This window comes from Drosophila navojoa, chromosome 2, assembly GCF_054131105.1.
Source record: "Drosophila navojoa isolate 15081-1374.11 chromosome 2, UAZ_NAV_1.0, whole genome shotgun sequence".
Classification (NCBI taxonomy): domain Eukaryota; kingdom Metazoa; phylum Arthropoda; class Insecta; order Diptera; family Drosophilidae; genus Drosophila; species Drosophila navojoa.
The window spans coordinates 3,552,501-3,579,454 of record NC_142890.1 but is presented as its reverse complement, the minus strand read 5'-3'; the positions used below and the strand labels follow the sequence as shown (position 1 = coordinate 3,579,454).

The window sequence follows — 26,954 nt, the reverse complement described above, 5'->3', positions numbered from 1 at the left end:
CTTCTACGGCATTAACTACATTTGCTGTATTATCAGCAGCCTTTTGAAGGTTTCGTCTCCCATTTTTCTATTTGGTTTTATCATGTAAATATAACGGAAATTATTATTTGCTCTTTTTCTTTTATTTTATGTAGCATTGTCAGGTATTTGTAAGTTTACAAATTGTTTTTATACCCTGAACCCATTGAAAATGGGAAATCAGGGTATAATGTTTTTGTGTAAAAGTATGTAACAGGCAGAAGGAGGCGTGGCAGACCCCACAAAGTATATATATTCTTGATCAGGTCGACGAGCTGAGTTGATTTAGCCCTGTCCGTCTGTCCGTCCGTATGTATGAACGCGTCAATCTCAGAAGATATAAGAGCTAGAGACTTGAAATTTTTTTTCCTAGATCCGTGTGTATCTCGCGCATATCGAGTTTATCACTAAAAATCTATAACAACTCCCGATATTTTACTATCGATTAAAATCCTTATCGAAATCTAGTTTTTTAATTATATCTTCTACACCTTTAAGGCTAGAGCTTCCAAATTTTAAATGTAATGTTTTTGTTAATTAAGTTCTGAAGGTTTCATTTCATTACCGCCGTTGGTCTGAATGGACTCTACGTAGTAGGCATCGTCAGAGGATATACGATTGCCGGGTTGAATGTAGCTGAAAAATGGTCGAGCGGGGTCCAGACCGATGATGGTGTGCACTTTGCCACATGGGCACCCAGGCTGTGTCCGATGACGTGCAGAGTGTCAAATTTCAATCCATGGTCGGAGACAAGATAGTTCACCATGTCGGCGACCTTTATGCCCACGATGGCTACAGCCACAACTGGGGTAGCATAAAACCAGTTTTTTGCACTAGGCCATTCTACGACGATGACGTTGTAGTCACCATTGCTCAGCAAGGCGTCGCGAATATTCGTGTTCATGTCAGATGAGCCGTCTTGGAGCCAGCCGTGGATAATAAATCTGTAAATAGTTTATGGTTTAGAAATCACCTGGCTTGCCAATTCTGGCAAACGAAACTCTCAGTTTGTTTATTTTGTATTGACCTGGTTGGGTTATTGGCATTGAAATTGGAGTTCTTAATGGAATTGCTGCTGGCTGTGATCTTGGTGCCCTCGGTGGGGTTCGACAGGGTGAACAGCTAGAAGTCGATCGGAGTTTTTTGTAGTTTTTCATACTTTATGATTTCGATCAGTTTAAGCAACCAACTTGCAAGACCCTTATCCATCCAATAAAAGCTGCCATCGGATCTAGGTATGTACCAGCCATTCTTTTCATTGATATGTTTAGAGTAAGGAGTAAAGCAGAGAGCAGCTTTATCGGAATAAAAGTAGTTGTTAAGGAGATAAAGCAATCACATGTAATAATTAAAATCATCCGAAAGTCCACAGATTTATTTCGAGTGATAAGGAGTTTCAGCACAGGAGTTACAGCAGCCACCAGGGATAATAAATAATATTTCACGAGCTTTGCAATGGCCGCTAGGTTTTTCTGTTCCGTGAGGGCTGGAAGCATTTCCTCTGCTTCTTTCTCGCCTATCCACTGAAGGGTGGCATTGTCGTTAGGCATATACCATCCGTTCTTCCCATTCACGTTCTCGGACAAATCCATCGCGTATGTACTAGCTGAGGACTGTTTAAAGTAGGTCTTATAGATTTTTTGATTTGTGTTACTCACATTTGCAAATTGCAGCACACAAAGCTAAGAACCAAATCAACTTCATCTTGTTGGCATAGCATTACACGACTATTAAGGCCTTAGGACAAACAGTTGTATATATAAACAATTTGTCACATTCGTTATTTAGATTAGACATGAAAATTACATGGCGTTTAATAATTTTACGATGAAGCGCCTATATATTTTATGCCTCCAAATTGAATTCTAATACAATATATGTATGTATATACTAAAGATTAATTGTGATGCTATTTGGCCAGAAAATACCCTGTTAACCAAAACAAGATTTTATTATTTTCGATCATATTCTTGAATTGCGTTTTAGTTGATATTTGTCGGGGGACATTGACCTTGTCTCCATTGCGCTTTAAAACCCCCAGTTATATTAGTCAATAGTGCAGACAAAAATTCAGAGTCAGCCAGATCGATCCAAAAAAAGCTGCTATTGCATGTAGGGATGAGCCAGCCATTCTCTCCATTGATATGTTGAGTGTCAGGAATAAAGCAGACCGCAGCTGTATGGAAATTATAAGTAGTCGTTATTGAAAATATCACCAGTAATAATTAAAATTATCCGATAGTTCGACTGATAAGGAATTCCAGCCAGCAATGGTTTCTTATAGGACAAACATAAGTAGATATCGCAATGAAAGGATCTGTAATACGCATTGTATCTTTGATCTTTTGATTGACTTTTCACACCGGAAAATTAATCAACTTGTCTCTGCTGGGATACACTAAGAACTTAAAGTAGGCACACTACATACCATTAGATGATACGCATAAATATTTGAAATCTGTCCATACTTAAGTATGCCTCAGCTATGAAAGAGATCTACTTGGCAATAGGTTCTATGCGCTGAGTTTTTCGGACTTTATGTTAGTTGCCACCAGGGATAATAAATAATATTTCACGAGCTTTGCAATGGCCGCTTGGTTTTTCTATTCAGTGAGGGCTGGAAGCATTCCACCTGCTTCTTTCTTGTGTATCCACTGAAGGGTGCCATCGTCGTTAGGCATATACCATCCGTGTTCCCCATTCACCTTCTCGAAAGAAGGCTGAGGACTGGTTAAAGTAGGTCTTATGGAATTTCTGATTTGTATTACTCACATTTGCAAATTGCAGCACACAAAGCTAACAGTCAAATTAACTTCATCTTATTGGGGTAACAGTACACGAGTGTTAAAGAATTGGGACCAACAGTTATATTAATATTGACAATTTGTCACACCCGCGATAGTTAAATTAGACATGCGAATTAGATGGCATGGAAATAGTATTACAACGAAACGTTATAAGCTCTTACTAAGCTGACAGCCGTATCAATATATGTATGTATATACTAAAAATTAGGTGCGATGCTAATTAGTTCTTAAACAAAACGATTTTTTTTTTTTAATTTTCGATAATATTCTTTAATTGCGTCACAGTTTTAGTTGATATTGCCGTAGGGGGCCTTGCTGTTGACGGGAACATAGAAGTCACCCGCTACCATGTAGGCATTGCTATCAGCGCCCATGCGAACGCTGCTGTAGGTACTGCCGCACTCCTTATTCACGGCTGCCTCGTAGTCACCGCACTTCATGGTGCCAAAGTTGTTCTGAGAGACAGCCTCAGCATAGTAGGTCACGGAGCGGCCGTGGGAGCAGGCACCAGTCACATCCATGACGCAACCCGGCTGGGTTTTGCCTCCGTTGGGGTAGAAAGCGCCCTTGCCAATGGGCTTGAGAAAGCCCAGCTTGCCGCCGTTGGTCTGAATGGACTCGACGTAGAAGGCATCGTCAGAGTTGAGGCGTTTGTTGGGCTTGTTGTAGCTGAACAGGGGCAGAGCGGGGTCCAGACCGATGATGGTATGCACCTGGCCGTTGGTGTTCTTGCCAGTATAGCCAGCGACATGGGCGCCCAAACTATGTCCAATGACGTACAGAGTGTCGAGTCTCAATCCATGGTCGGAGACAAGGTAGTTGATCATGTTGGCGACCTTCTTGCCCACGGTGGGTACAGCCACAACGGAGGAAGCGTATTCGACAGAACGTGCACGAGCCCAGTCCACGACGATGACGTTGTAGTCACCATTGCTTAGCCAGGCGTCACGAATATTCTTGTTCATGCCCGATGAACTGCTCTGGGTCCAGCCGTGAATGATAACTCTGTAAATAGGTAATGGATGAGGAATCACTTGATTAGCTATTTCTATTAGAGAGTTCCACGCATTTTAGGTAATATTTACCTGGTTGGGTTATTGGCATTGAAGTTTGATTTTGCAATGGATTTGCTGGTCGCTGTGATCTTGGTGCCCTTGGTGGGGTTCGACTTAGTGAACAGGTAGAATTTGACGGGAGTTGTGGTCAGTGCGCGCGTCTCTTGCATCTCGAGTTCTTGAAGCCGAAGCTCTGCGTCATCCTTGTCCATCCAAAAGAAGCTGCCATCTTGTCTGGGTATATACCAGCCATTCTCTCCATTCTCCCGTTCGGACTCAGGGATAGCACAGACCGAAGCTGTATAGGAATTGAAAGCATTTGTTAAAGAGCTGAGCAAACTCTGCGTATTAATTAAAATTACCGGCCAGCGCACAGAAAGTCAGGAGCCAAATAGTCTTCATATTGTTTGTGAGGTCTTTCGACTGATAAGGAGTTTCGACCAGCTATGGTCTTTTATAGGCTAGACCGAAGAACTTATCGCTTGGGCCGCCGTCTAATCAGACTTCAGGCAAAAAATGATCATCTGATAGGCATTGTCCAAAATGCTAAAAGTCTTTAATTGATCTTTTAATTGACATTTCATGCCGTACAATAATTCAACCTGGCTCTGCAGGGGTACACTGGGAGCCAAAAATAAACTCTCTCAAGTACTTCAGCGTGATTAGAATATATGCAAACTGCACATACTTAAGTGCGCCTTAGTTATGATTAAATATCTTTGGCGGCGTGAATAACAATCAGTTTTGGAATTGACGCAAGCAGCATTTAAGGCACGAGAGCTCTACCTTATCAGTGGAAATAGTATTAGAGGTCTGGGCCCGTGCCTCAACCCTATCTAAATCGATTACACTTGTTTACACTACTGTTAATCTGCTGTAAGTAGCGCTCTTGAGGGCTATGTGGGCTTGAGTAGTGGATATAGCCCTGACTTTTTATATGTGAAAATGTTAGTAGGAAGCACAATAAGCTTATTTCATTAACTTTGCTTCTATATTTTAGACTTGAGTGCAAGGGAATTTGATCCATATTGAGACCCCGATGCAAACATGCATTACGGCTGCGAGTATTTTGGCGCATGGCCTTTTTTTCTTTTTTTTTCTGAGTGTGAATGAACACTGTAAACAATGGGCGGCTGATCTAACAAGAGACTCAATTCGGTTAGACAGTTCCGGCCCAGCCACCCACTGCCCCTCTCTTAAACGCTCACTTTTTGTGTTTACCTCTCTGACTTGTGCGCGTGTTATTGCTAATGAGTTTTCCATGGCTGATTATCCTGTTCGCGCTAATTGGCAGATGAATTAAATGACTTGCAATAATAGTAGCAAATATGTGATGGGTGAATAATAATAAGATTCATGTAAACTTGTTGCATACTTCTAGGCGGCACATGAATATATATGGTCACCTTGAAATGCGAGGAACAGTGGCCATTAAATTTTTTTTTTTTTTTAAAGCCATAAAAGGTAACCTAGTAACCCCTTTTTTTGCTTATCACATTAAACAGTTTTTCGTGAGATTTTTTTTTTTTAAATAAAAATTAAATAAAATTGGAATGAAAAAATAAAACCAAAAATAATTATTGATAATATGTGAAGGAGATGAAGAGAGAAAAATATTAAAGTATCTTAAATTATCAAATATAATTTAACTTAAATTTAATTCATTTAAAGACAAAATCAGCAATAAAATCCAAATTTAAAAAGAAATGTTTTTAAGTACATACTTGTATACAATACATAAAGTAATTATTAATTTTTTTTTTTACATTTTTGCAATTATTGGTAAATGATATTTAAAAGATTATTCTAAAACATATATTAGCAATTTTATTTTTAATAAAAAATATTTTTAAATAAATTTTTACACATAAACTATATTTCTCGTAGCTTAAATCAATTTTCTTTTTTACTGAGTTTGAGTTTTTATTTTATAAAAATATTTTAGGGTATTCGCGAATAGAAATTCAAATTAAATGCCGTAGCTCGAAGTACAGGAATACATATATGCTCGGAGGCAACATGGGTGCAGCTAAAGTCTAAGCTGATTGAGCATCACTGAAAGCTTGTTAAACGCAAGGAAAACTGGTAAAATGAAACATTTCACTGCCATAGAGAATGCAATATGAAATTGCGCAGCAGCAACTGGCAGCTGCCGTCGAGTGGCAGACGCTAATTAAATATGCTCGGTGCATTTAATTAACACATTTCGCTTCAATTTGTACCTATTGTTCGTCGACATTCAGGAAAAAAAAAAAAAAAAAAAACCAATTATACATATACATATATAACTCAATTAAAATATGAGCTGTGAAGTCCTTGATGTCCGCAGGCCTGGTCGTTTAATTATGTTAAATATGTTATGAAGTGGGTCATGGATGAGGTGTTCGCAGGAGGAGTTCGGGATGGGTGCTGTGCCACAGAATTCAATGAAATTCAAATTAATCGCGTTTTCGAAAGTGTCACATTTCAAAGGGCGCCTGGAGCACGACTGAGGAGTGGGAGTGGCAGTAACTGGTTAACGGAATAAATCGGACAGCAAGGTGGGATGGCTATTTACATGTGATATATATACACATGTATGGAATGCTCACACTCGATATGGACCAAATGAATTAATGTGCTAAATAGAAAGATGCGCATGCAGTCAGCATAAAATTTGATATGGGTATCCAGCATTAGCCAAAGGGTCAGCTAGGGGCTTAACCCTGAATTTCGCAGGAAACTCTGTTTAAGAGCTCACAAAGCGCTAAGCTGGAACGTTTCCCTTTTCTGTGTTTTGATAAAATAAATCGCAATAAAATTCAATTTTAGGTTTATTTTTAAGCCTTGGCAAGACAGAAATTTCGTTTATGCAGACTGAACATATACTTGTATGCTCTTCTGACAAGCTTAATAAGAAATAAATAAAGCATTAACCGGGCTAAGTAAGACGCAAATATAAGCAGTTGGCTTGGCTAATTATCCCATAAAAACATTTTGACTGCCTGCCGAGTGGCTGGGTGCCCATTTAAATGGCAGTGGAAGGGGAGAAACTATCACAAATAGGTTTCACGCCCACGAGCACGACCACGACCACGACCACGCCCAGGCCTACAACCTTACCTTTTTGGTTTTTTGTCCTTTGCCCTTTGACTCGACTGCTCTGGCTCTGTCAAGTGCGCTTGACATAGCTCATTAATTATAATTACAAGCACTCGGCAAAAAGAACCCAACGAATGACTCCACTCGGTTGTGGGTAATGTTAATGGAAAAAGTTAAAACAACAACAGCAATAACAACAACGACAACAACGACATCAACAACAACGACATTGTGGTTAGCTACAGGAAGTATTTTATATACTATGAAGAAGAGACAGCGTCTAGAGATGGGCATATATCTGTTTGCCGAGCCCTGAATTAGTTGAACTCTTGACACATCCACTTGAGAGCAGTAAAAACAGCTGAAAATGATAGCAGCTGAGTTGTGGTTATATATCAAATAGAAGCTGAACAGTAATTGAAGAAATAGAGGCTGCTTAAATGTGGTTTCCCTGTAATCCTGCTGTAAATCTTGTTGGTATATCAAAAAACTTTGATATGACATATATGAATATAATGATATATATGGTAAGAAGGAAAGAAAGCTCTACAATGCTTAGTTAGTTTCTTAAGCAGAGCTTACTGTAAATATAATACATTCATATTAGTGTTTTATGAAGAGCTTGAACAATATCAATTTCCTCATAATTCGCCTTTATATATTAATAGCAGCATAATAGTAGTAGAATCTGAATAATGTTGAAAATGTTACCCCATATATAGGTAAGGCTCATATAGGTAAGGCTCATATGATGCCTGATAAGAAACATAATAATCCGTATAATTGGAATTTAGTCTGAATTGAATGCGCAAAACGTTTTCTAGGTATTCTTGCCTATTACAGAGACAGATGGATAGAATGACTAATTAAGGCTAAGACAGAAAATATACATACATGTATGTGTGTATGTAGATAAGTGCATATATACATAAATACATACACATATGTATATAAAATCTACATACATCTACATCTTAATATAATGCTGTTCAGTTTTGTCATGATTTTCTGCTACTGTTGCATTAGTATTAGTGTGAGGTTGAAAGGTAGAATTTAAGAGTTGCTGTAAAGCCATTATTCGAGTGAGTTTACGTCTCATTTGCACACTCATTATTGCTTGCTGCAGAGAGAGAGAGAGAGAGAGGCAGAGAGAGAGAGAGAGAGAGAGGCAGAGCAGAGTGAGGTCGAGATGAGTAGTTGGCGAATGGAACAGAGCCAGCGCGCAGTTGTAAAAATATTAAATATTAATTATTTCCAAATTGATACGAGCACAACATAACACTTACATACATAAACTCATACATATATAGCTCTACAAAAGACTCGTATAACCTTGAGCAAACGCATATCTCTCTGGCCTTTTGGTAAAGAAAAACAATCGTGCTTGAAATATTTGCTTTGAGCTCCTCTGGGCTGCAACTTTTAATTTGTTTATTTTTTTTTCTCTCTCTCTCTCTCTCTCTCTCTCTCTCTCTCTCTCTCTCTCTTGCCAAAGTAAATGCCATTTCTGTGCAGTCTTAACAATTCGTCTGGGCTCCAATCTGTTTGAGCCGGGTGCATTGCATTTCGGCATTGTTTGCTTTAGCCTTCGCTTTTGCTTTTTGGCAGCGTTAACAGCCTTAACTTTACTCGGAACATAGCTGGACATAAAGCGAATGTTAATCTCACGCCGTAAGCCCCGAAACGCAATGAACGCAAATGGAAATATGAGCTATGGCTTACTTTGAAGATTTAGCAGTGCGCTTCAATCTATTTTTTTTCGCTTCTGCAGCTTTAGTCATATTTTTAGCACAGCAAATTGAATTTATCCGCGCAACACCTGAATTTCGTGGGACGAATCTCGCGACTGCCGTCAATACGCGTCGCAGCCTAAAAAGGCGCTAAATGAATTTACGAGCAACTAAGCCGATCAAATCTGATTTGCGGCCCTTTTTCATTTCCGCCGAAAACCTCGACGTATGCTCTATGTAAATATATATATATAGATTATTTGCCATGGGCTACCGTATTTCATTTATTTATATATACATATATTTGTTGCCCTCTAGCAATGCTCAGTGAAGCCGTCAGCCGAATCACGTGCTATGATTACATTTTGGTACGTGATTTTTTGGTCATTTTCCTACTTCACTTGGGCCATATATTTTCGCTCGTACTTGTATTTAAAAGACTTGCATTTCCACTCAGGCGAATTTAAGGCTCTGGCTCCCCATATGGAGATTGAGTAGTGCCTGTTAATTATTGGCTTCGGTATGCGGCGCACATACTGGAATCTGCTGAGCCCCTAATGCAATATTGATGACTTCTCATTAATACCCTTGGCACTGTCCTGCTGAACGATTTCAATATGGGTGGAGTGGCAGAACCTTCTTCAAATGTTATTGAAACGTGATTTTCTTTCTCATTACGAGAGGCGAATCAAAGTACATGCGGCCTGCAATTGAAATCTGGCACATCTTATATAATTTTAATTCGCACTTTTTTGTCATGCAAGGCTCGATCTGGATGTCAGCCGAGGTTGCATTTTAATTTAAAAATTAATAGAAATTAAATGAAAAACCTTTATGTGCATATATTGAAGAAAGAGAGAGAAAAAAAGGAGAAAACATCAAATGATTTACTTTATTTTTGCCGAATGCCTGACGAAAATTCCAATAACAAATCCTTGGGCACGCAATCGTCTGTTGAAATTTGATGAAGCTTGGCAGGGATTTTGGAATTTGTGTAGATAATTGATAAAGTATGGCAGACGGAGTCGCACAGAATACGAGTCACGCACACACCCAGACAGGCCCACGCCCACAGAGCCACACCCACTGAGCATACGGGCCAAAGCTCTCCAAGTACCTCATTATTGCGCTGAGATAAGCAATTTACTTGCCTGATAGATATCCTTATCCGGCTCTTACAGCCAGCGTTCACAGACGACACATACGAGTCTGCTTAGCAGCCACTGTCAGCTAGTCGGTGTCGGAGTTTATTTAGCGGCACATTAAACCGACGCGCCAGTAAAAGTTGAAATGACTTCCTTTACACACACGCACACACGCACACGCACACATGCTCAGTTATGCCCAGACACACCCATACACGCCCAGCTCAGCTCTTAGCAATCAAATTTCAGCTTTCATATTATCTTTAACAATTGTCCTTTGTTGCCAGGCTTTAATTGTGCGCGTACGCACATTCTGCTTATCATTTTCATTTGCCTAATGCCAGGCCACAAAGCCACTATATATACTCATGTATATAGAGTATGTATATATATGTGCATGCCTATGTCTGCCTTATGGCCATGCATTTCAATTGACAGATTCGCCATTAAGGCCAGAATATGGCACAGTTTTTCAATTGCAGCCGAACGGAAGGAAGTCTTAGGGTCTTTTGCCTTTTGTTTTAGCTTGATTTTCCTTTCACTCTGCCTTAAGCTGTTTGCTTGTTTATTATCTAAACTCATTTTATTCTGTATTTTTCTTAGCAACATTTCACTTTGGCTGGGCGAAAATCCTTCCTGGAATACTCTCAGCCTTTTTGACTTTACAGTTTCTCGTTTGCAAAGTGCTCAGTCAAGAAATAAATACATTTATCGACATTTTTCACTCGTTCGCTTTGACTTTATCGCCCCTAAAAGGTTTCCCTTTCATTTTGCTCAGCCATTGCTCAGCTCAAAATGCCTTTGAATTGCGACCAATTTATCATTGCAGCCGGCTGTATTACATATACATATATACATACATATATATATGTATGTATGTATTGTATTTTGTGTTACCCTTAAGCGATTTCTGTGTATTTTTATTTTGGCAGTTTTAATGGTCTCTGGTTACTTGTTTGTCATTTTGATTTATACACTCAGCACCGAGTCTTATACTGGCTGCGCTCAAATGTATGCAACAATTGATTTTGTAGATGCTCTTCTCATTGCAAAGTGAACCCATTCAGGGCACTTCTGAGGCACTTAGAGATTTCCTGTTAGTCTCAAACGAAGTCTCATAGATTTTCGCACAGTTGAATAGCTTTATGAGTATTTTAAGTTAGTTTGAAATCGCATATTTAAATTGAAGGGTATATTGGATGGATTGAACAGGTCGAGTGAGTCTTGAGTGTGATGATGTCTGAGTCTTCGCCTAGTTCTAGTGCGAGTTCATTCAGCTATATGTGGGCTTAGTAGCTAGTTTGGATGAGAATCTACACTCTCGAGAAACCTTCATTATTCCATCATTTATTTGTCTGCCTGAAGCTCGCTCTTCTATTGAAGTTAGCCTTGTCGAGTGTGAGTGTTGAATGTTAATTCAATTGTGAGTTATCATCTAGATGCTTATGAAAGACTTTTTTTTTGAAAATAATTTTAATTAAATTAAATAAATTAATAGGTAAATAAAAGCTGCAGTGCAGCATGCGTATATGCTTTATTCAGAAATAGTACTCAGACGAAGAGCTTCTTAAGCTCAATATATTGAAGCAGCTGAATGAGAGAATAACGCAATGAACCTCTCTATGGAATGACTATGAACTGAAACACTTGACCTGTTGAGCTAATACTAATATCTTCTTTATGTATAGATATACAAACATGAACTGAGAAAAGTTATAAACTCAATGTAAATAACTCAGCTTCTCGTCTGTGCTTCTATAATTCAATTTAAGCAGAGAGCAACAACTGTTTAATAAATCCTTCATCATTTGAACTTGTTGCCTAATTTGCTATCTGTATGATTATACAACAAAGAATTTCTGCCAATTTTTTTTTTTTGTTTTATTTATTTATTTGCATTTACAATTTCAACAGCAGCTCTAAAATATGCAACAGTTCAGTTGGCATTCCATTCAGCTGTCTGTGAGGCGCGGCCTCAGGGCATGCAGTAAACTTATTTTTGGCCATCCAGTAGCTCACTTTCATGGCAAACCAAGCATGAAAATTTCTTAAAATTTTAATAGCAATAATAACGAATTTCATCAAATTTCGCGCATACTTGCAGGTCCCATTCGCCGGCTGTGGATAATTAAATTTCAGCAGCAAAGCGAGCGCCATGTAACCACGCTGCAATTAAAATTTGCTTATGCCAAAGTGTGCTTAGATTAAGTTACTCCAAACTTCGCCTACCACAATATAAGAGCCGTCGAAGAAAAGAACTCTGCCAGCAAAATGGAGTTTACAAATTTAGCCTGGCAGCGCAGTCGCCTGGACATGGAGCGCTCGGCGTTGAGTGAGGAGCGCCTGTATTACATAGCGGCACAGCAGCCGCTGTTGCGCAACGAGGACGACTATCCGGAGGCTGCGGAGGCGCTGTTGTACAACGGCAGCTCCACGGAGCAGCCGATGCAAGGAGAGGATGCCAGCTATCCATCGACCACGCCCGCCTTCAATGTGACCGTATTGCTGAACTTTAGCTGCACCGACTCCAGCTCCCATTCGGATGACCTGTGGTCCAGCGACTACTTCAAGAGCGTCGTCTACCTGCTCTACATACCCATCTTCATATTCGCCTTGCTCGGCAACGGCATCGTCTGCTACATCGTGCAATCCACGCCGCGCATGCGCACCGTCACCAACTATTTCATCGCCAATCTGGCTCTGGGCGACATACTGATGTCGCTCTTCTGCGTGCCCTCCTCCTTCATCTCGCAGTACATTCTCAACTACTGGCCCTTCGGCATCGTTCTGTGCCACTTTGTCAACTACTCGCAGGTGGTCTCCGTCCTGGTCAGCGCCTACACCCTGGTCGCCATCAGCATCGATCGCTACATAGCCATCATGTGGCCGCTGCGACCTCGCATCACCAAGCGGTGCGTATATTGATGAGTTGATATATATTTTAATAGAAATTAATTAAATAAATATAGAGGGAGCAGTGGAGGGAAAATATTAAATTTTTTAATTATTAATTATTAATTATTTATTTTAATATTATTTATTAAGATGTACTTCTTAGAATACTGCAAGTGCGGGGTGCTCTGCTTGGCTCTGCTTAATTGCTCATTTTCCATGCGGCAGCTTCATCTTCTTTGCTTCATCTTAAGATCCGTCTCAAGCTGGCTTAAGATTCTCAAGAGCTTATTCGTACTTAGCATATTTCAGTGAAAATTCGGTTTGTTTATTAGCCACTGAGCCGATTTTCATAGAATTTCGCTCAGACAAATATATCTTTTTAATGCATCTAATTGCAAGCTGGCTTAAAATTCAGATTGTTTTTTACGAACTGAATTTCCTAGAATCCAATAAATTTAAATTACCTTTTTACAATCAGCAGACATCCCCTCAAAAGTAAACGACAAATAATTTGCAACATATCCAGTTATGGAAAATAGGCCTCTATAAGAGAGTAGATTAGCTTTCGATCGAAATAAGTGTTTTTTTTTAATTGTTTATTTTATGTTTATTTTATTTTATATCTTTTTTTTTAATATATATATTTTTTTATTTATAAATATAGTAGAAACAGAACAGGTCTTAGGCTGCTTTTTTAATTTTATTTGTTCAAATGTTATATTTTATTTATTTTATATATATTTATTAGATTTTAGAGATTATAACTAACTTAATGGCTTCAGAGCATTCGGCTTATATTTATTAAATCCCAAATTATTATTTTATATATTTATTACTTTTTTTTTTCTTAGTAAATCTCATCACAGTAAATGCAAAATAAAATTTTTTTTAAAAGTTCTATTTATTTTCTAGTTTCTTTCCACAGCCCTAAAATATTTTCTCATGCAACTGCAATTTCCATTAAAATCTAAAAAACTTTTAAAACCCAAAATCTAATCAACTTTGCACTGGGTTTCACTCCAGCATAACTTCATAGCGAATATCAGCTTACCTATTAGCAGTTGGCAATTATATTCAGTATTTTATTCGAGCGCGGCTCAAGTATGCAAAGCTGGCTTTTAGTAGCATTTAACCTAATTGAAGGCGCATAAAAACTAATTGAAGTCCCGCCCTTGCTCGTTTTGTTGCTGTTGTTGCTGTTGTTGCTGTTGTTGCTTTTGTGACATTGGCGCCGTTAAGTGGCCGCTGGCGTATTTGCATTGCTTGACGCTTTAGGCATTTGGCTGGCAACCTCACTTGACCGACGGCCAAGTTGTTGTCGTGTCCTTCCCAGGGGACACAAAAACACGCAATGCCCGCCGGCCCTAGGGGACTTGGCATAGGCAAGGGCCGGTCGGCTGTGTCGTGTTAATTGGTTTAAATAGTAACCCAAGACACAGCTGATGGCAGCTGCTGGCAAATCCGACGAGCCCAGGCCGCCAGCTCGGCATCGAACGTCAATTTGCTTTGTAACGAAATATGCCGGATATCCCAGGAGCCGAGGGGGCGAACGGGGGGCACTGGCATTTATGTCACGCCCTGTCGATGAGTGCGTGCTAAGGAGCGAGGCTTTCGTGGCATACGTAAATATTTGTGAGGCCCAAAATAAATAAGCTTTATAATTATCCTGCCTCGTTGTAATTCACTCACGCACGCACTCACTCACGAGATCGTCGTATGAGGCGTATACGCAATGCGTGCGTCAGCTGAAGCGTTGCGTCCACTTAGAAACCAACAAACCAACTCTTTACCTCTACTTATCTCCTTTTGTTCTCTTGTTCTCTACTTGCAGATATGCCAAATTTATTATCGCTGGCGTTTGGTTTATCGCTCTGGCCACCGCCTTTCCCATACCCGTCGTCTCCCGACTGGAGGTGCCCAGCTCCATATGGCACGAGAAGTGCGAGAAGTGAGTAGAAACCCATTAGGAGCTCCCACACACAATGTGGTGTAGTGCGTGCTTGAAGTGTAGCATTAAAGATATGGCCGTGGCATTGTGTAACGAGTGGCACTTGAGTCGAATCGCTCCACAGTCGTGGCATGCAACAGAAGCTGGCGGGCTGACATGCTGAAATCGATAGCTCGTTGGCAAGGACTCGAAATTCCATTTTGCTTGGCTTCGAATGGCTTTACGGCTGCTTGCTTAAGATACTTGCCACAATTTGGGGCACGCCCTCGAGTGAATTGCAAATATGGCAAATGAGACTCTGCCTGACTTTAAATGCAAGCAATTGCTCATTTCACATTCAATTAGAGCACATTTTTGGCTCAACTGCAACTGCATGTGTGTATGTGTGTGCGTGTGTGTGTGTGTGTGTGTGTGTGTGTGTGTGTGTGTGTGGCAGCTGTGTGATGTGTATGGGTACGTGCCTAATTACCGCAACATCAGCTGGCAGATGAGAATTTTCATTTTGTGAACCTATCAAAAACACGCACCGTGGGCGCAAAATGCAATCAAGTGCATAAAATGTTGGAAAAATGAAAAAGAAAATATATATATGAGTCTGCGTTCATTATGCCAACGAAGCACTTTGCACAAAATATATTTTATAGCTCATATTTGCATAGTAAAAAGTTGGCAATAAATCAACGCAAAATGTTGGCGAAATGCAGGCGAATTTACTATTCTCTTTTTTTTTTTCTTTTAGCCAACTTTTCAGCCATTATAGTTGAGAGACTTAACATAAAAGTTGCATTGTAGCGTGTGTGTGTGCGTGTGTGTGCATGTGTGTGCATGTGACAGCTTTCATGGGTAGCGTACAGGCTGACAGCATTTATGCCACGCCCCCCTCCGACAGCCTTAAACTGATATGCACATTAAACTAACTCACGCTCATGGCCCGCTATGCGGCCTCTGCTCTTTTGTTTTGCATGCCACAACCCACACTCAACAACATCGTGTCTGTTCCTGCCACATCAGATACATCTGTCGCGAGGTCTGGCCCTCGGCCGAGCAGGGCTACTACTACACGCTGACCCTGTTCACGCTGCAGTTCATCGTGCCGCTGCTGGTGCTGATATTCACCTACACGCGCATCGCCATCGCCGTCTGGGGCAAGCGGCCGCCGGGCGAGGCGGAGAACTCGCGCGACCAGCGCATGGCACGCTCCAAGCGCAAGGTAAGTCAATCCGGCCACAAAACCACTTGCTGACCACAAAAACTAATTTGCGGCCAAATGGATTTGGTCATTAGACGGGCGGCTAGAGCGAGCAACCAAAAATCGTATTAGATAAATGGCAAATGCAAATGCGAATGCGAGCGCTCGCTCGGAATCCTTTTAGTCCTTCTATGCGGCATTTCCTTGTTCAAATCTATTTATATGTATGTGTATGTGTGTGCGTTTTTAACATTCCTCGCCCACTCGTGCCCTCCACTACTACATTGCGCATTTTCCAACTGAATGCTCCTCTGAGATTATCTGAATATATTTGCATTTGCCCCTTTCATTCATTCAAATGCAAAATATTTGTAGGACTAAACAACATTCTCTGGCTCAGAGCAAGCATTGCGTGAGCTGAAAATAGTTTCGAGATTATTGAAGCAAATATTCCACAGTCTTTAAGCAGAAACTGCCGAAACGATGATGACTTGAAAACAATTACTGAAAGCGAAGCCGATTTCAAATGGAAATTAAAGAGCTTTGAGCACTTTTGCTATGCAAATATTTTGAAATTCGGGCAACAGTTGTATCTACAATGTGCTCGGTAGAGTTGTAAGTCAGAACTTAAGTGTAATGAAATTAACATTTTCTCACAGCTCTTGGCTGTTTGCGTGAATCCAATTAAATTTCTGCAAATATGTCTTAAGGCTAAACGGATGAGAAGTGAGCTAAGCAATTATTTATGCTATAAATTACTGGAATTTAAAGAGTAAAGAGATTTTATTGGATCGGATTGGACTGTGAAATGAATATTCGATTTAGCTTATGGTTGAAGGAGATATTCTGAGCAATAAGTGAAAAGAACCTGTTGTGCTTGGGTACTTTATGTTGCATTAATATTTTTAGATAAGAGTATTTATTATATGCGAAAGCTGTCTTATGTCTACTATAAGAACTTTTATGATTTTTAAATATCTTAGCTTGACAAATTTCGCATTTAGCTAGCAATGCCCAAACAGACAAATCTGTAATTCCTGAATCTACTTTGGAATTTTTTATGTTATTTTAATTTTTTAATTTTATTTTTTAAATTTTAACAGAAATCGAGATGATTGTTGCTGAATAGAACTAAGTATTAGAAGTCAATAATTTTTTATTTTTTTTTTTAATATAAACATGGTTCAGAAGTTACAGATTTCTCTGTTTAATTATTTGAATAATTTAATTATTATTTATTTTTATTATTTTTTTTTTATATTAATTAAAAAATTCCAACTAAAAAAAAATGACCTGTTAGTGCATATACACATATCACAAGCCATACAAAATATATATTAAAATGTCCGGCAATTGCCACTTAAAGTGACGCAAGAAATATCTCGAAAAATATATATATATATATATATATTTTATTTGCAAATATAGTTGAATGTATTGCCTTACTACTGTACTCTATTCACTATTCGACTCTCATTGAGCTCTAAGCCTCAACTAGTTGGTGCGCCTGTAAGCCAGTGTAAACATCTGAGATCTACCCCAAATTATATCTTATTCTATTCTGCCATATTTCAAATTGCTCAGCCCTCGCTCTGCGTAGTCGGATTATGCTGGCTTGGATGCGCTGCCCCTCTGTTCGCGTAGCTGAGGGCATGTGGTCAAGTCCCTAAATAGCATCGAATTCCCCACAAATCAGTCAGCCCAAGTCCGTCTTGCTATCGCTTTGTTTTGCATAATTTGAATTTCGTTTGTTTGCGTCAGTCTGTGTCAAAGAGCCAAAGAGCCAAAGAGTTTTCCATATACGAGAAGGCATGCAAATTGCTTTGTAAACGCTGGCACTGCTGTTTAAGCAACTGTTTAAGTAACTAAGTTTGACTATGTTTCAAATATTGGTATTCAGCTCATCAGCTACTCTATGAAAACATTGTCTGACCAAGCCCCCCTCTCTTGCCGTATTCATTTTGATATGGCTGAAAACAAAGCAGGCTCATTTGAAATAGCAGGCACGTTTCGTTATCTCTTGAAAAGGTTAATATGCATAGATTTTTGTGCTAATGATAACAATTGAAGGCATGAAATGCCATTGTTTAGTCAAAAGTCAATGCTAGACATTAAGTCAATTGCCGCTGACAATAATATCCTGAAGAGTTCAACACGCGGCCGCCCCCAGGTGAGGCTCGTCGGCCGCAGTACAAATCACATGAAATGCACATACACATGTACATTTGCTATATAATCAAGAGGCTGTTGGTTGGGTGCAGACACCCAACCCAAGCAGCAGCTGGATGCACTTGCAGTATATTGTATTTTAAATAAATAAATGAGCTGAAGATTTATGCGGCACATGCAATGCTTGTCTGGGCAGCGATAGAGGCAGAGGAAGAGCCAAAGGCAAAGGCAGAGGCAGAGGCAGAGGCAGACACAGAGCCGCAACATCTACGTGAGACGCCTAAGTTGAGGCAGTTGGGGCAGCTGGCAGATGGCACCTTTGTCGCGACGGTGATCAGTTTTGTGGTTTCCAGGAAGCGTTTGGCGGCGGGTGACGACCACGTAACCAGTTGCTAAACGAGCCTTTGCGCTTTATGGCCAATCGAATTGTGGAATTTCCATAGAAGAAAGCGACAGACACAGCCAGTTGTGGCTGCAGCAATTTTATTTCTGCATGACCTCTGCGAGCCAGCCCAGCCAGCTGCTGCCCAACCTCCAATACATATCTATGCATACGACGCATGGCTGGCAAATATTAATTAACAATTCGCAGATGCTTAATCAAGTCATGTCTGCTGTGAAGTACATCCATCGCACTGATTCTCCCTTTCGAAGCGGCTCAGTCAGGCGTGTGTGCATCTCTGCTGATTAAACACACAGCAGAGCGACAGATTCCTCCGTAATAATGCTGGACAGTTGGGCGCTCGCACTGCGCGTTGTTGGCCAATTTCGAAGGCAGCGTGTTGGCGATGGCTGAAAGCAAAAGTTAAAATCATCTGCCATTCACTTTTGGCTCGCCTGTCCACTGTTGGTCAATCTGAGCATCATCCTTTGCTGCCGCCACCACATAAATAGCCAGCATTGAAGATTGTCTTGGCATTTTCTCATGACTCCAAAATGGTTGACAATTTCTTCCTTGTTGCGGCGCTTAAATTGCTGGCCAAAGTGGCAGTTGAAATGATTAGCAAATTACGGGCAAAACCAAACGCGATCATGATGTTCCAGACGATGATAATGATGACAGCGCGTCTCGGCTCGCCTCTCGACTGTTATTGAAAGCCAATGTAGAAAAATTACAAGCAAAAAGACAATTTTGCCACTTCATTTCAATTGAATGGATGAAGTTTTTGTTTTTTTTTGCTTCTCCATGCGGCGTATACGTAATGCGGCAAGTAGCAGGCAAACCTGAAGAAGAAGTAGATTTATATATATTATATGCAGATATATGTAACTACTTGATCTTTCATAATATATACTCATATTGATCAGCTTTTTATCTCTTGGTTTTTTTTTCGTATATATCGAAACATAAGCAAACATTGAAGAATTTATTTTCATATCGAGCAAAGCTGTGAGAGCTATCGATTAGTATTAGTATCGATGGGCAAGCGTTTTTTCATAAGTATCAGAACTGAAACAATCGATAGTAACGATAGCTGAAATCATCGTTAAGAGAAACCAACTAATGCAGTCACTATCGATCATTTTTCTTTAAGCCCACTTTAAAAGTATTTGCACTTCGTTTGGCCACCATTCACAGTTCTACGCCTGTTCAATAGCTTACGAAAAAACTTCCCAAATTTCATCTTTGCTGCAAATCACAAACTAATCGCTCGCGCTGACTTTATTGGCCATGGGAAAAGAAGCGACGGCGGTCAGCTAAAAGGAATCATAAAACTGCTGACTTACGGCGATGACACGTCACAGTTGACAGTCAATCGGACACGAAGGAGGTAGATAGCGAGAGAGGGGGGGAGAGATAATGACTGCAAGATGCAAATTGCTGGCCGCAGGCCACTCACTGGGAGGCTTGGCTGCACAGATGTCGGTCGACGGGGGAATGGGGAGTGGGGGATCGCTGGTGTTGGAGCAACTGTCGCTTTGTCAAATCGATGCCAGCGCATTGGAAATTTGCCTCATTTGGCTGCGATTGCTACTTGTTCGCATGTAAAGCTTTAATTGCATAATTGACTGCAAGAGGCGCAACCGGCTGCCGTCTCGGTGTGTGTGTGTGTGTGCCGGTGTGTGTGTGTGTGCGTGTGTGTGTTGGTCAGTCTGCTGGGTGTCTGCTGACCACGCCACAACAAAGTCTGATCATCAGTCAAACAGTGGCTCATTTGTTGCATGGCTTCTCTCTCTCGCTCTCTCCCAGTCTTACTCTCCTTCTCTCTCTCTCTCTCTCACTCGCACTCTCTGCGACTCTCTCCGTTTGCCATTCTCTGCTGCAGTTTCTTTCTTTTGGCTGCCGTTGCAATCTCGTCTGCTGAATTGTGTTAAAATGTTAATTTCGCATTACGTAATCTGTGTCATATCCAGCCGGGCAGCCAAGGCATGCAGCAGTGGCCACGGCAGCTCTACAGCTCTCGCATCATCTTCATCATCGTTGCACACACACACACACACACACATACACAGTAACAATGGCTAGTGTTTGGGAAAAAGTGAGAGGATTCCCAGGCTTGGCCAGGGCTGGCAGCTGCTTAGCGGTTTGGCTGCTTGGCGGTTTGGCAGACTGCCCGCGCACACACCCCCACACACACACACAGAGTGGAACTCACCCACACACACACATGCACTCGTGTGGTTTGCGCATTTGATGCGTTTTGTGGCAAATTAAAAGATATCGCAGACGAGCTGCGGCAGACAACAGACAAAAAACAACCGACAGCAGACATCGGTTACACAGTCCGCAATTAGCTGACAACTCTCCCCTCCCCCGCACACATTCACACATATGCACATTTATCAGCAAATTTGTATCTCTGCAGCATCTGCTGCTGATTCTCGCCGCACATCAGCTTTCCGGCATTCCAGTTTCCTCTCTCTGGCTTTGACTGATTTATCTCGTTGCAATTTGTTTGCGTCGAATCCAATTCGGAATTTTGTCTCGTTTGTAAAGCGTTGCACAACGAGAATTTGTCTCCCCGAAAATATGACTGCAAATTCATATCTCTAAACAAAATGACTCAAGCCACGTCGCTCTGGCCTTAGTGCAATCCATGCAAATCGTTAAAGGGCTACGTGACAAGCTGTCAGATGGGTTAAGCCATTGACTTAGCAGAGGATATTGCAACAAGACACAAGGCAGCACACATACACTCACACACATAAACCAATACATATGTACATACATGTACATAAAATTCAATAAGTTCAGTCACTTGTGAAACATTTGCATGAGTTGAGCTCAAGCGAATCGAATTTGAATTATTCGCAAATATCTTTATTGAAATTTTGACAATGGCATACATAATAGATAATAATTCTAGCATGCCTGTAAGAGGTAAATATTTGTCCAATAAATATGCTTAGCTTGATGGACTAAAGGCTTGTCATATGATATATGTGCGAGCGATTCGTTTAATTATATTTGCCAAGCAAATTAATTTTGCGCCATTTATTTAAGTTAATTTCCAATTAAGCGCAAATTGTTATTAGCATTTGATAAATGTGTGTGTTCATAAATAATAAATACGTGGGCCATGGCCCATAAATTAGTCAATTAATGGACGCGCAGCTCTACACTGGCTGCAGTCAGTCAGGCCACTCGGCTGACTTATGGAAGTATCTCAGCAAATACAGGTATATAACTGTGTCAGTTACTGCCTCTGCTTCGTCTTCTTCTTCATCTTGCTCTTCCTCTTCTTTGAGATATAATTTCACTTGGTCATCAAGATGACATGGCAGAAGCCGTTCCTTCGACTTGATTCAACGGACAAAGACAACTTTGGTAGCTGCATTTGGTCCGGCAGCTGTCGATGCATTTGCTGTTGTTTCATCTGCTCATTGTTGCTGTTGTTGTTGCTGTTTGTATTACATAAAGAAACATCTTGAATGTTTGCTTGGACGCCCGAACAAGTTTATTCTATATGCAGCGAAAAGTGAAAGGCTTTGGCCTAGCAGCTGAGCCGAGCTGAGCTTTTTCGATTGTAGATTTGCCAAATTCGGGTCAGTGACGCACTAAAACCTACTCGATCTGTAGTCAATGTAGTCATCATAGTTGCAAATATTATACAGATAGACTCATTAAACAGCCAAGCAACAAGTGTGCTTACGAATAAACTCACCAGACAGCAGAGAGATGTAATGCTCATTACGAAAACTGTCTTGATTAGCTTATATATACAATACTAAAGAAGATATTCAATAAATAATCATTTATATAAGAATAGCTGTTGCATTGATTCTATCCTTAGAATGTAATGAAAATAAGTGAGAAATTTCCACTTAACCGCATAATAGTCATTTAGGTAAGACTTATTAAAGGTCTAATGAGTTCTAGGAATATTTGGTAACGAACTCAACACGAAGTAACTTAAAAGTTTTAGTTTGGAGCCAAAGTTACCAGAAATGGAGAACTTTTGTTGTTTGGCATGGCTTTATTTAGTATATATAATGCATTTTTGGAAAGTCAATAGAAGAAGAATAGAAGAGCTTTACAATATTAGTCATTTCTGTTCTGTCCTTGTGAATTTTAACCCTTAAGTGTTTGCTATTTTGCAAGGCCACATACAATTTTAAATATGTTCATAGATGATTGGGTTAACACTCCAAAGCCGTGGAAATTGCAGGATATACTCTATAAAGAGCACCTCAAAGGAGACGTAAATCCATGTATTTGATGCGGTCAGCACTCTCTCAATTCAAAGGTTGTTTAGCTTGTGGCTTTAAAAGATATAAATTTCTGCTGCTACCCAAACTACAGTAGGCGTAGCTACATCCACTATATATATATATATATATTTCATCATCTTTTATTCAAATGAGATAAATCTATAAACAAATGCCAACGCCATTAAGTTCAAGACAGACTATAATTTTTTTTGTCCACTCTTTGTCGTAAATAACATCTTCCACACTTACATAATTTACTATAGATAGACAATATAGGACTTTAAGTACATACAATTAAAATGCCATCATAGAAAACCCAAAAAAAATTATGAAAAAAAAAACTGATTAAAAGTGTAATCAAAAGTTTTACACTCTTGTGGTTGGCAAACAACAAGCAGTGAAAAATAAAAAAAAAATAAATAAACAACAACAAAGAAAAGGTACAACAATTCATCTTTGGTCAATATAGACCATGGTTTATATTGTCGATTTAGCCCTATGGACAAGCCCGTTATAGCTTAAATGGCGCCAACTCGTTTTTCGGGGCGTTGTACCCAGGAAACCCAGAAAAAAATGTACAGAGCGTGCAAGAAAGAGAAAGAGAGGGGGAGGGAGACAGACAGAGAGAGAGATTGATAGCGGGAGAATGTTGCGCCGCGTCGCGTCGCGTCGGGTCAAAGTTGTTGTAATTAAAATGTTTACAACACCATGAAATGAACAAAAGGCTACCGAATCGATGTACATTTCAAATTGAGAGCAGCTGCAGCAAGGGGCGTAGCCCACGCGGGATTTACCTGGGCCTGTAAGCACGTTGGACATTTTTTATAGAGTCTGCTGTCCCGTCTCCTGGGCGTAGTTGTGTCGCAGCACGATCTGAGATTAAAGAAGTTGAGCTGAAACATTTTTGCTCTATTTAATGAGCAGAGTTGAAAATGTTGTTGAAATCATGCGATTTATAACAGCCCTTTTCAGAATAAACATAATATAATTAGCCTAATTAAGGTGAACAGGTAAATTATTATCGCGCAGAGAACCACAAATTAGTTTAAAGCAGTAACTCTCTCTACTTTTTGTGCATGGAAAATGGGAATTTGAGGTTGAATGGGAAGAGGAACGCATGGCCTATACTATATAGTAAATATATTGCTGGTTATTAAAGAGAAAAAAAAACGAGAAATATTTGTGTGAAATAGAAAAAAAACAAAACAGAATAATAGAATATACAAGCCTAACATTATTCATCGATAACTCATACCATGGACTTTTATCGATAAAAATATATAGTTCGGATGTGCCGTTTAAATATAATTTTTATTTTTTATTTTTTAAGTAAAGGGAAGTTTATATGTAACAATATTCCTAGTGGATCTTCAGACGATTAACAAAGATCGTTGAACCGCAACCACTAGGCAGCACAAGTCTATCGTGATTAATCACTAACTTATGCACAATATTTTCCATCGATAAAAATCAATATTTTAACTAAATGTTTAATGCTTTACTTGAAGTATCTCAAATTAGTTTCATATATTTTTTCTTATTTTTTCATAAATACAAATTTCGGAAACTCGAGCGCCGAGACCTAACTTTACATTTAATAAATGTTAACAAACTGCCTGTTTATGTCCAAGTCTTAAATCATACTCCAAGTATTTGTTTATTAAAAGATAAACTATAATGCAAATTATATGGGGCAGTGCTGCTGCATATCTCTTTGTGTAGTTAATTTCGGGCCTGTTGGGCAAGAGCCGCAAGATTGGTTTTAAGTTAACGCTCAGTTGAGTTCATTTTGTTTTGTTATTTAAGCCGCAGCCACTTGAAAGCCGTAATTAGTTTACACTTGCGGTAATTGCGGCATAAATCTTCAGCTGCAATGCAATGTGTCGTAATACTCTTAAAGGCTCAAACAGACAGAGATACACAAACACACATACACACATACACAAGGCACTTAATGTGTTGACTTTTTGTTTTAGTTAGTCCCACACAGAGACACACAAACAGTTATTTACCTCGTTCATCCCTTTGGCCAACTCGAAAGGCAGACGCCCAACTGCAGCAACTTTATCCCAGCCAAAATGATTTGTGGCGCCCCAACGTGAAGGCAACTAGAAATGAACCACAGTCAGAGCCAGAGCCGGAAATAGAGTTGGAGCCAGAGATAGAGTTGGAGTCAGAGTTGGAGTTTGGTATTATATGTCGCGGCCGTCACGTTATTTTCAACTAAACGTAACAGTAAAAATAATTTCTTGCCTTGGCCATAAAGGCATAAATACAGCTTTGCCCCGCTGGGTGCTTCAGTTTGCAGTTTCCTCAGCAACAGCCGCAGCAGCTACTCGCACGTCCCCCTGTCTCCCGTGGCCCATTATCTGTCTGTCCGATCTAGTGGCTCTCCAGACGGAAATAATATTGTGCCATCATTATTGCCCTTTTGAATGCTCTCAGCTCTCACCTCTCTCTCTCTCTATCTCTCTCTCTGTCTATCTGTTTCTCTCTGTCTATATATGTATGCATATATATAGTTATTTTCTTCACCTTGTGTGTGGCTGCGGCGCTGCCTGCCTCAAGTCGCTACACTTGCCTTTTATTGTTACCGGCGTCACTTCAACTTGCATTCTTTCTTGGCTTCTGTTGTGCTCTGCCTCTGTGTGTGTGTGTGTGTGTGGGAGTGTATAATACTTATTTTTCGCCAGCTTTGTCACTGGCACGTTTTATGAGAGCTATTAAAGTGATGGGGCTCCCAAGTTGTATATCTATTGAATACCCAAACACGCAGGCAACGCAACTATAACTAGAAATGGCTCTCTCAGCTTGGCCACGGGCATTGTTTGGATTTAAATGTAATAAACATGAGCGAGCAGGAAATTGATTTAGCTTTCATTCATACTTTAATTATAATCGCAAAAAATGTGAGACATAAGCAAAAATCAAGAGCGAAGGCAATGGAAGTCAGTTTTTTAATTAGTATCAGACACAACATTTAAATATGATAGATTACTGATGCTTTCTACATTAGGAAAAAAATCATAAACAACGAAATGATGCTTAAATTAATATTCATTTTTATCCTGAGTCTCATATTAAAGTCAAAAAGATTTACAAAAATACATTGAATGTGAAGTATAAATGTTGGTAGGAGGCAATTAAATCAACAATATGTAAGCATCTTAAATTTCCTATCTTTCGATTTTTTTTTTTAATTTTCAATTATCAAACAAAGTGCCTGATATCAAAATATATATTACACCATAACGAAATCAATTTTTCCCCGAATTCTTCTCCACCAACTTATTTTTGTTATCATTGATTCAAAGAGTCACGAATATATTTTTCCCAGAATTCTTCTCCACAAACTCATTTCCTATCATTGATTCGAAGAGTAAACGCGCCACCTGAGATAATATAAAACTTGTACATGCATACATATTTGTTTTTAATTTAAGGCTGGCTGATGCATTAATTTCATTTTATTGCCACACGTAGCGCAACACTTTTTGCGTTTTTTATGGTCATGCGATACAAAAGCCCTTTGCTGGCAAATGATTTAATTAAATGGCGAGCAATTGGCTTAATGAGTGGCACGTCTGATTAAAGGTGTTGCAGCCGAGGCGTGCATGAGTTGCAATTAACACGGGCAGCAGCTGCAGTAGATGCTCACGCATCGCCCCAGCCAGCAGCCCTGATGCGTGGCGCCAATTAGACGAGGATCCCTAACGACATCAGCAAACTAAGCATTTAGCATAATTGTGTGAAATGCAACGTGCGCGTCCCTAGCCATCAGTCGAGTTGCATAAGCTATGTCCATGCGTTGCGTCCATTGCAGCCATGCGATACATTTTCTGTGTGTGACTTAAAAGCAACTATGTTGCCACCAACATTGCGTAACGGCCACGACAATGGCTTCGTTTGGCCTCTCTTCTTATACATAGATATTTAATGAGGAAGTTCCGTTACAGTTTTAAAGCGCAGCCGAATCCAATTCTACGCCAGAGACATTGAGACTTCAGCTGTAGCGCACAGCGACAGTTGCATGTGACAACTTATTAAGCTGATTTCGTGCTTGAAGTATCTCTAAGATACTTAAAGACTTTGGCCAAAAGTCTTAGTTAACTGCTGTGCAAAAGACGTGACATTTAATTCAAAATAAATTTACAACTTTGGGTTTTATTTAATGCGAAATGACAGAAATATAAGCAAAGAAGATATTTTTATTGTAAGTACGCGGATTTTCAAATTTCCAAGTAAGCTCAGCAAAGTAAATTTC

General features: G+C 39.8%; 2 protein-coding genes, 1 long non-coding RNA gene and 1 pseudogene across 7 annotated transcripts in view; 1 reads left to right on the top strand and 3 right to left on the bottom strand.

Annotated features, from left to right (window-relative positions):
- The window catches only part of RYa-R (RYamide receptor), an 83,689-nt gene that overhangs the window by 25,012 nt on the left and 31,723 nt on the right, over positions 1–26,954 (top strand). For all 4 annotated transcript variants that reach the window (XR_016196564.1, XM_089258378.1, XM_089258371.1 and 1 more), the window contains exons 2-4: positions 11,941–12,748; positions 14,563–14,679; positions 15,691–15,889. Coding sequence is in view for 3 of the 4 variants with exons in the window: in XM_089258378.1 (XP_089114504.1) it covers positions 12,108–12,748; positions 14,563–14,679; positions 15,691–15,889 (957 nt within the window). In the remaining variant the exon portion in view is untranslated. The remainder of the gene's footprint in view (positions 1–11,940; positions 12,749–14,562; positions 14,680–15,690; positions 15,890–26,954) is intronic.
- On the bottom strand, positions 552–1,748 carry LOC108658413 (pancreatic triacylglycerol lipase-like; annotated as a pseudogene). The gene is made up of 3 exons (XR_016196257.1): positions 1,677–1,748; positions 1,046–1,313; positions 552–962 (listed from the first exon to the last, which is right to left on the bottom strand). The product of XR_016196257.1 is annotated as a pancreatic triacylglycerol lipase-like (transcript).
- Positions 1,831–2,860, bottom strand: LOC149092055 (uncharacterized). The gene is made up of 2 exons (XR_016196229.1): positions 2,791–2,860; positions 1,831–2,194 (listed from the first exon to the last, which is right to left on the bottom strand). It is a non-coding gene; the product is annotated as an uncharacterized LOC149092055 (long non-coding RNA).
- On the bottom strand, positions 3,066–4,369 carry LOC108658644 (pancreatic triacylglycerol lipase-like). The gene is made up of 3 exons (XM_030390737.2): positions 4,243–4,369; positions 3,911–4,178; positions 3,066–3,830 (listed from the first exon to the last, which is right to left on the bottom strand). The coding sequence occupies exons 1-3, from the start codon at positions 4,280–4,282 to the stop codon at positions 3,113–3,115; spliced, it is 1,026 nt and encodes a 341-aa protein (XP_030246597.2). The 5' UTR covers positions 4,283–4,369; the 3' UTR covers positions 3,066–3,112.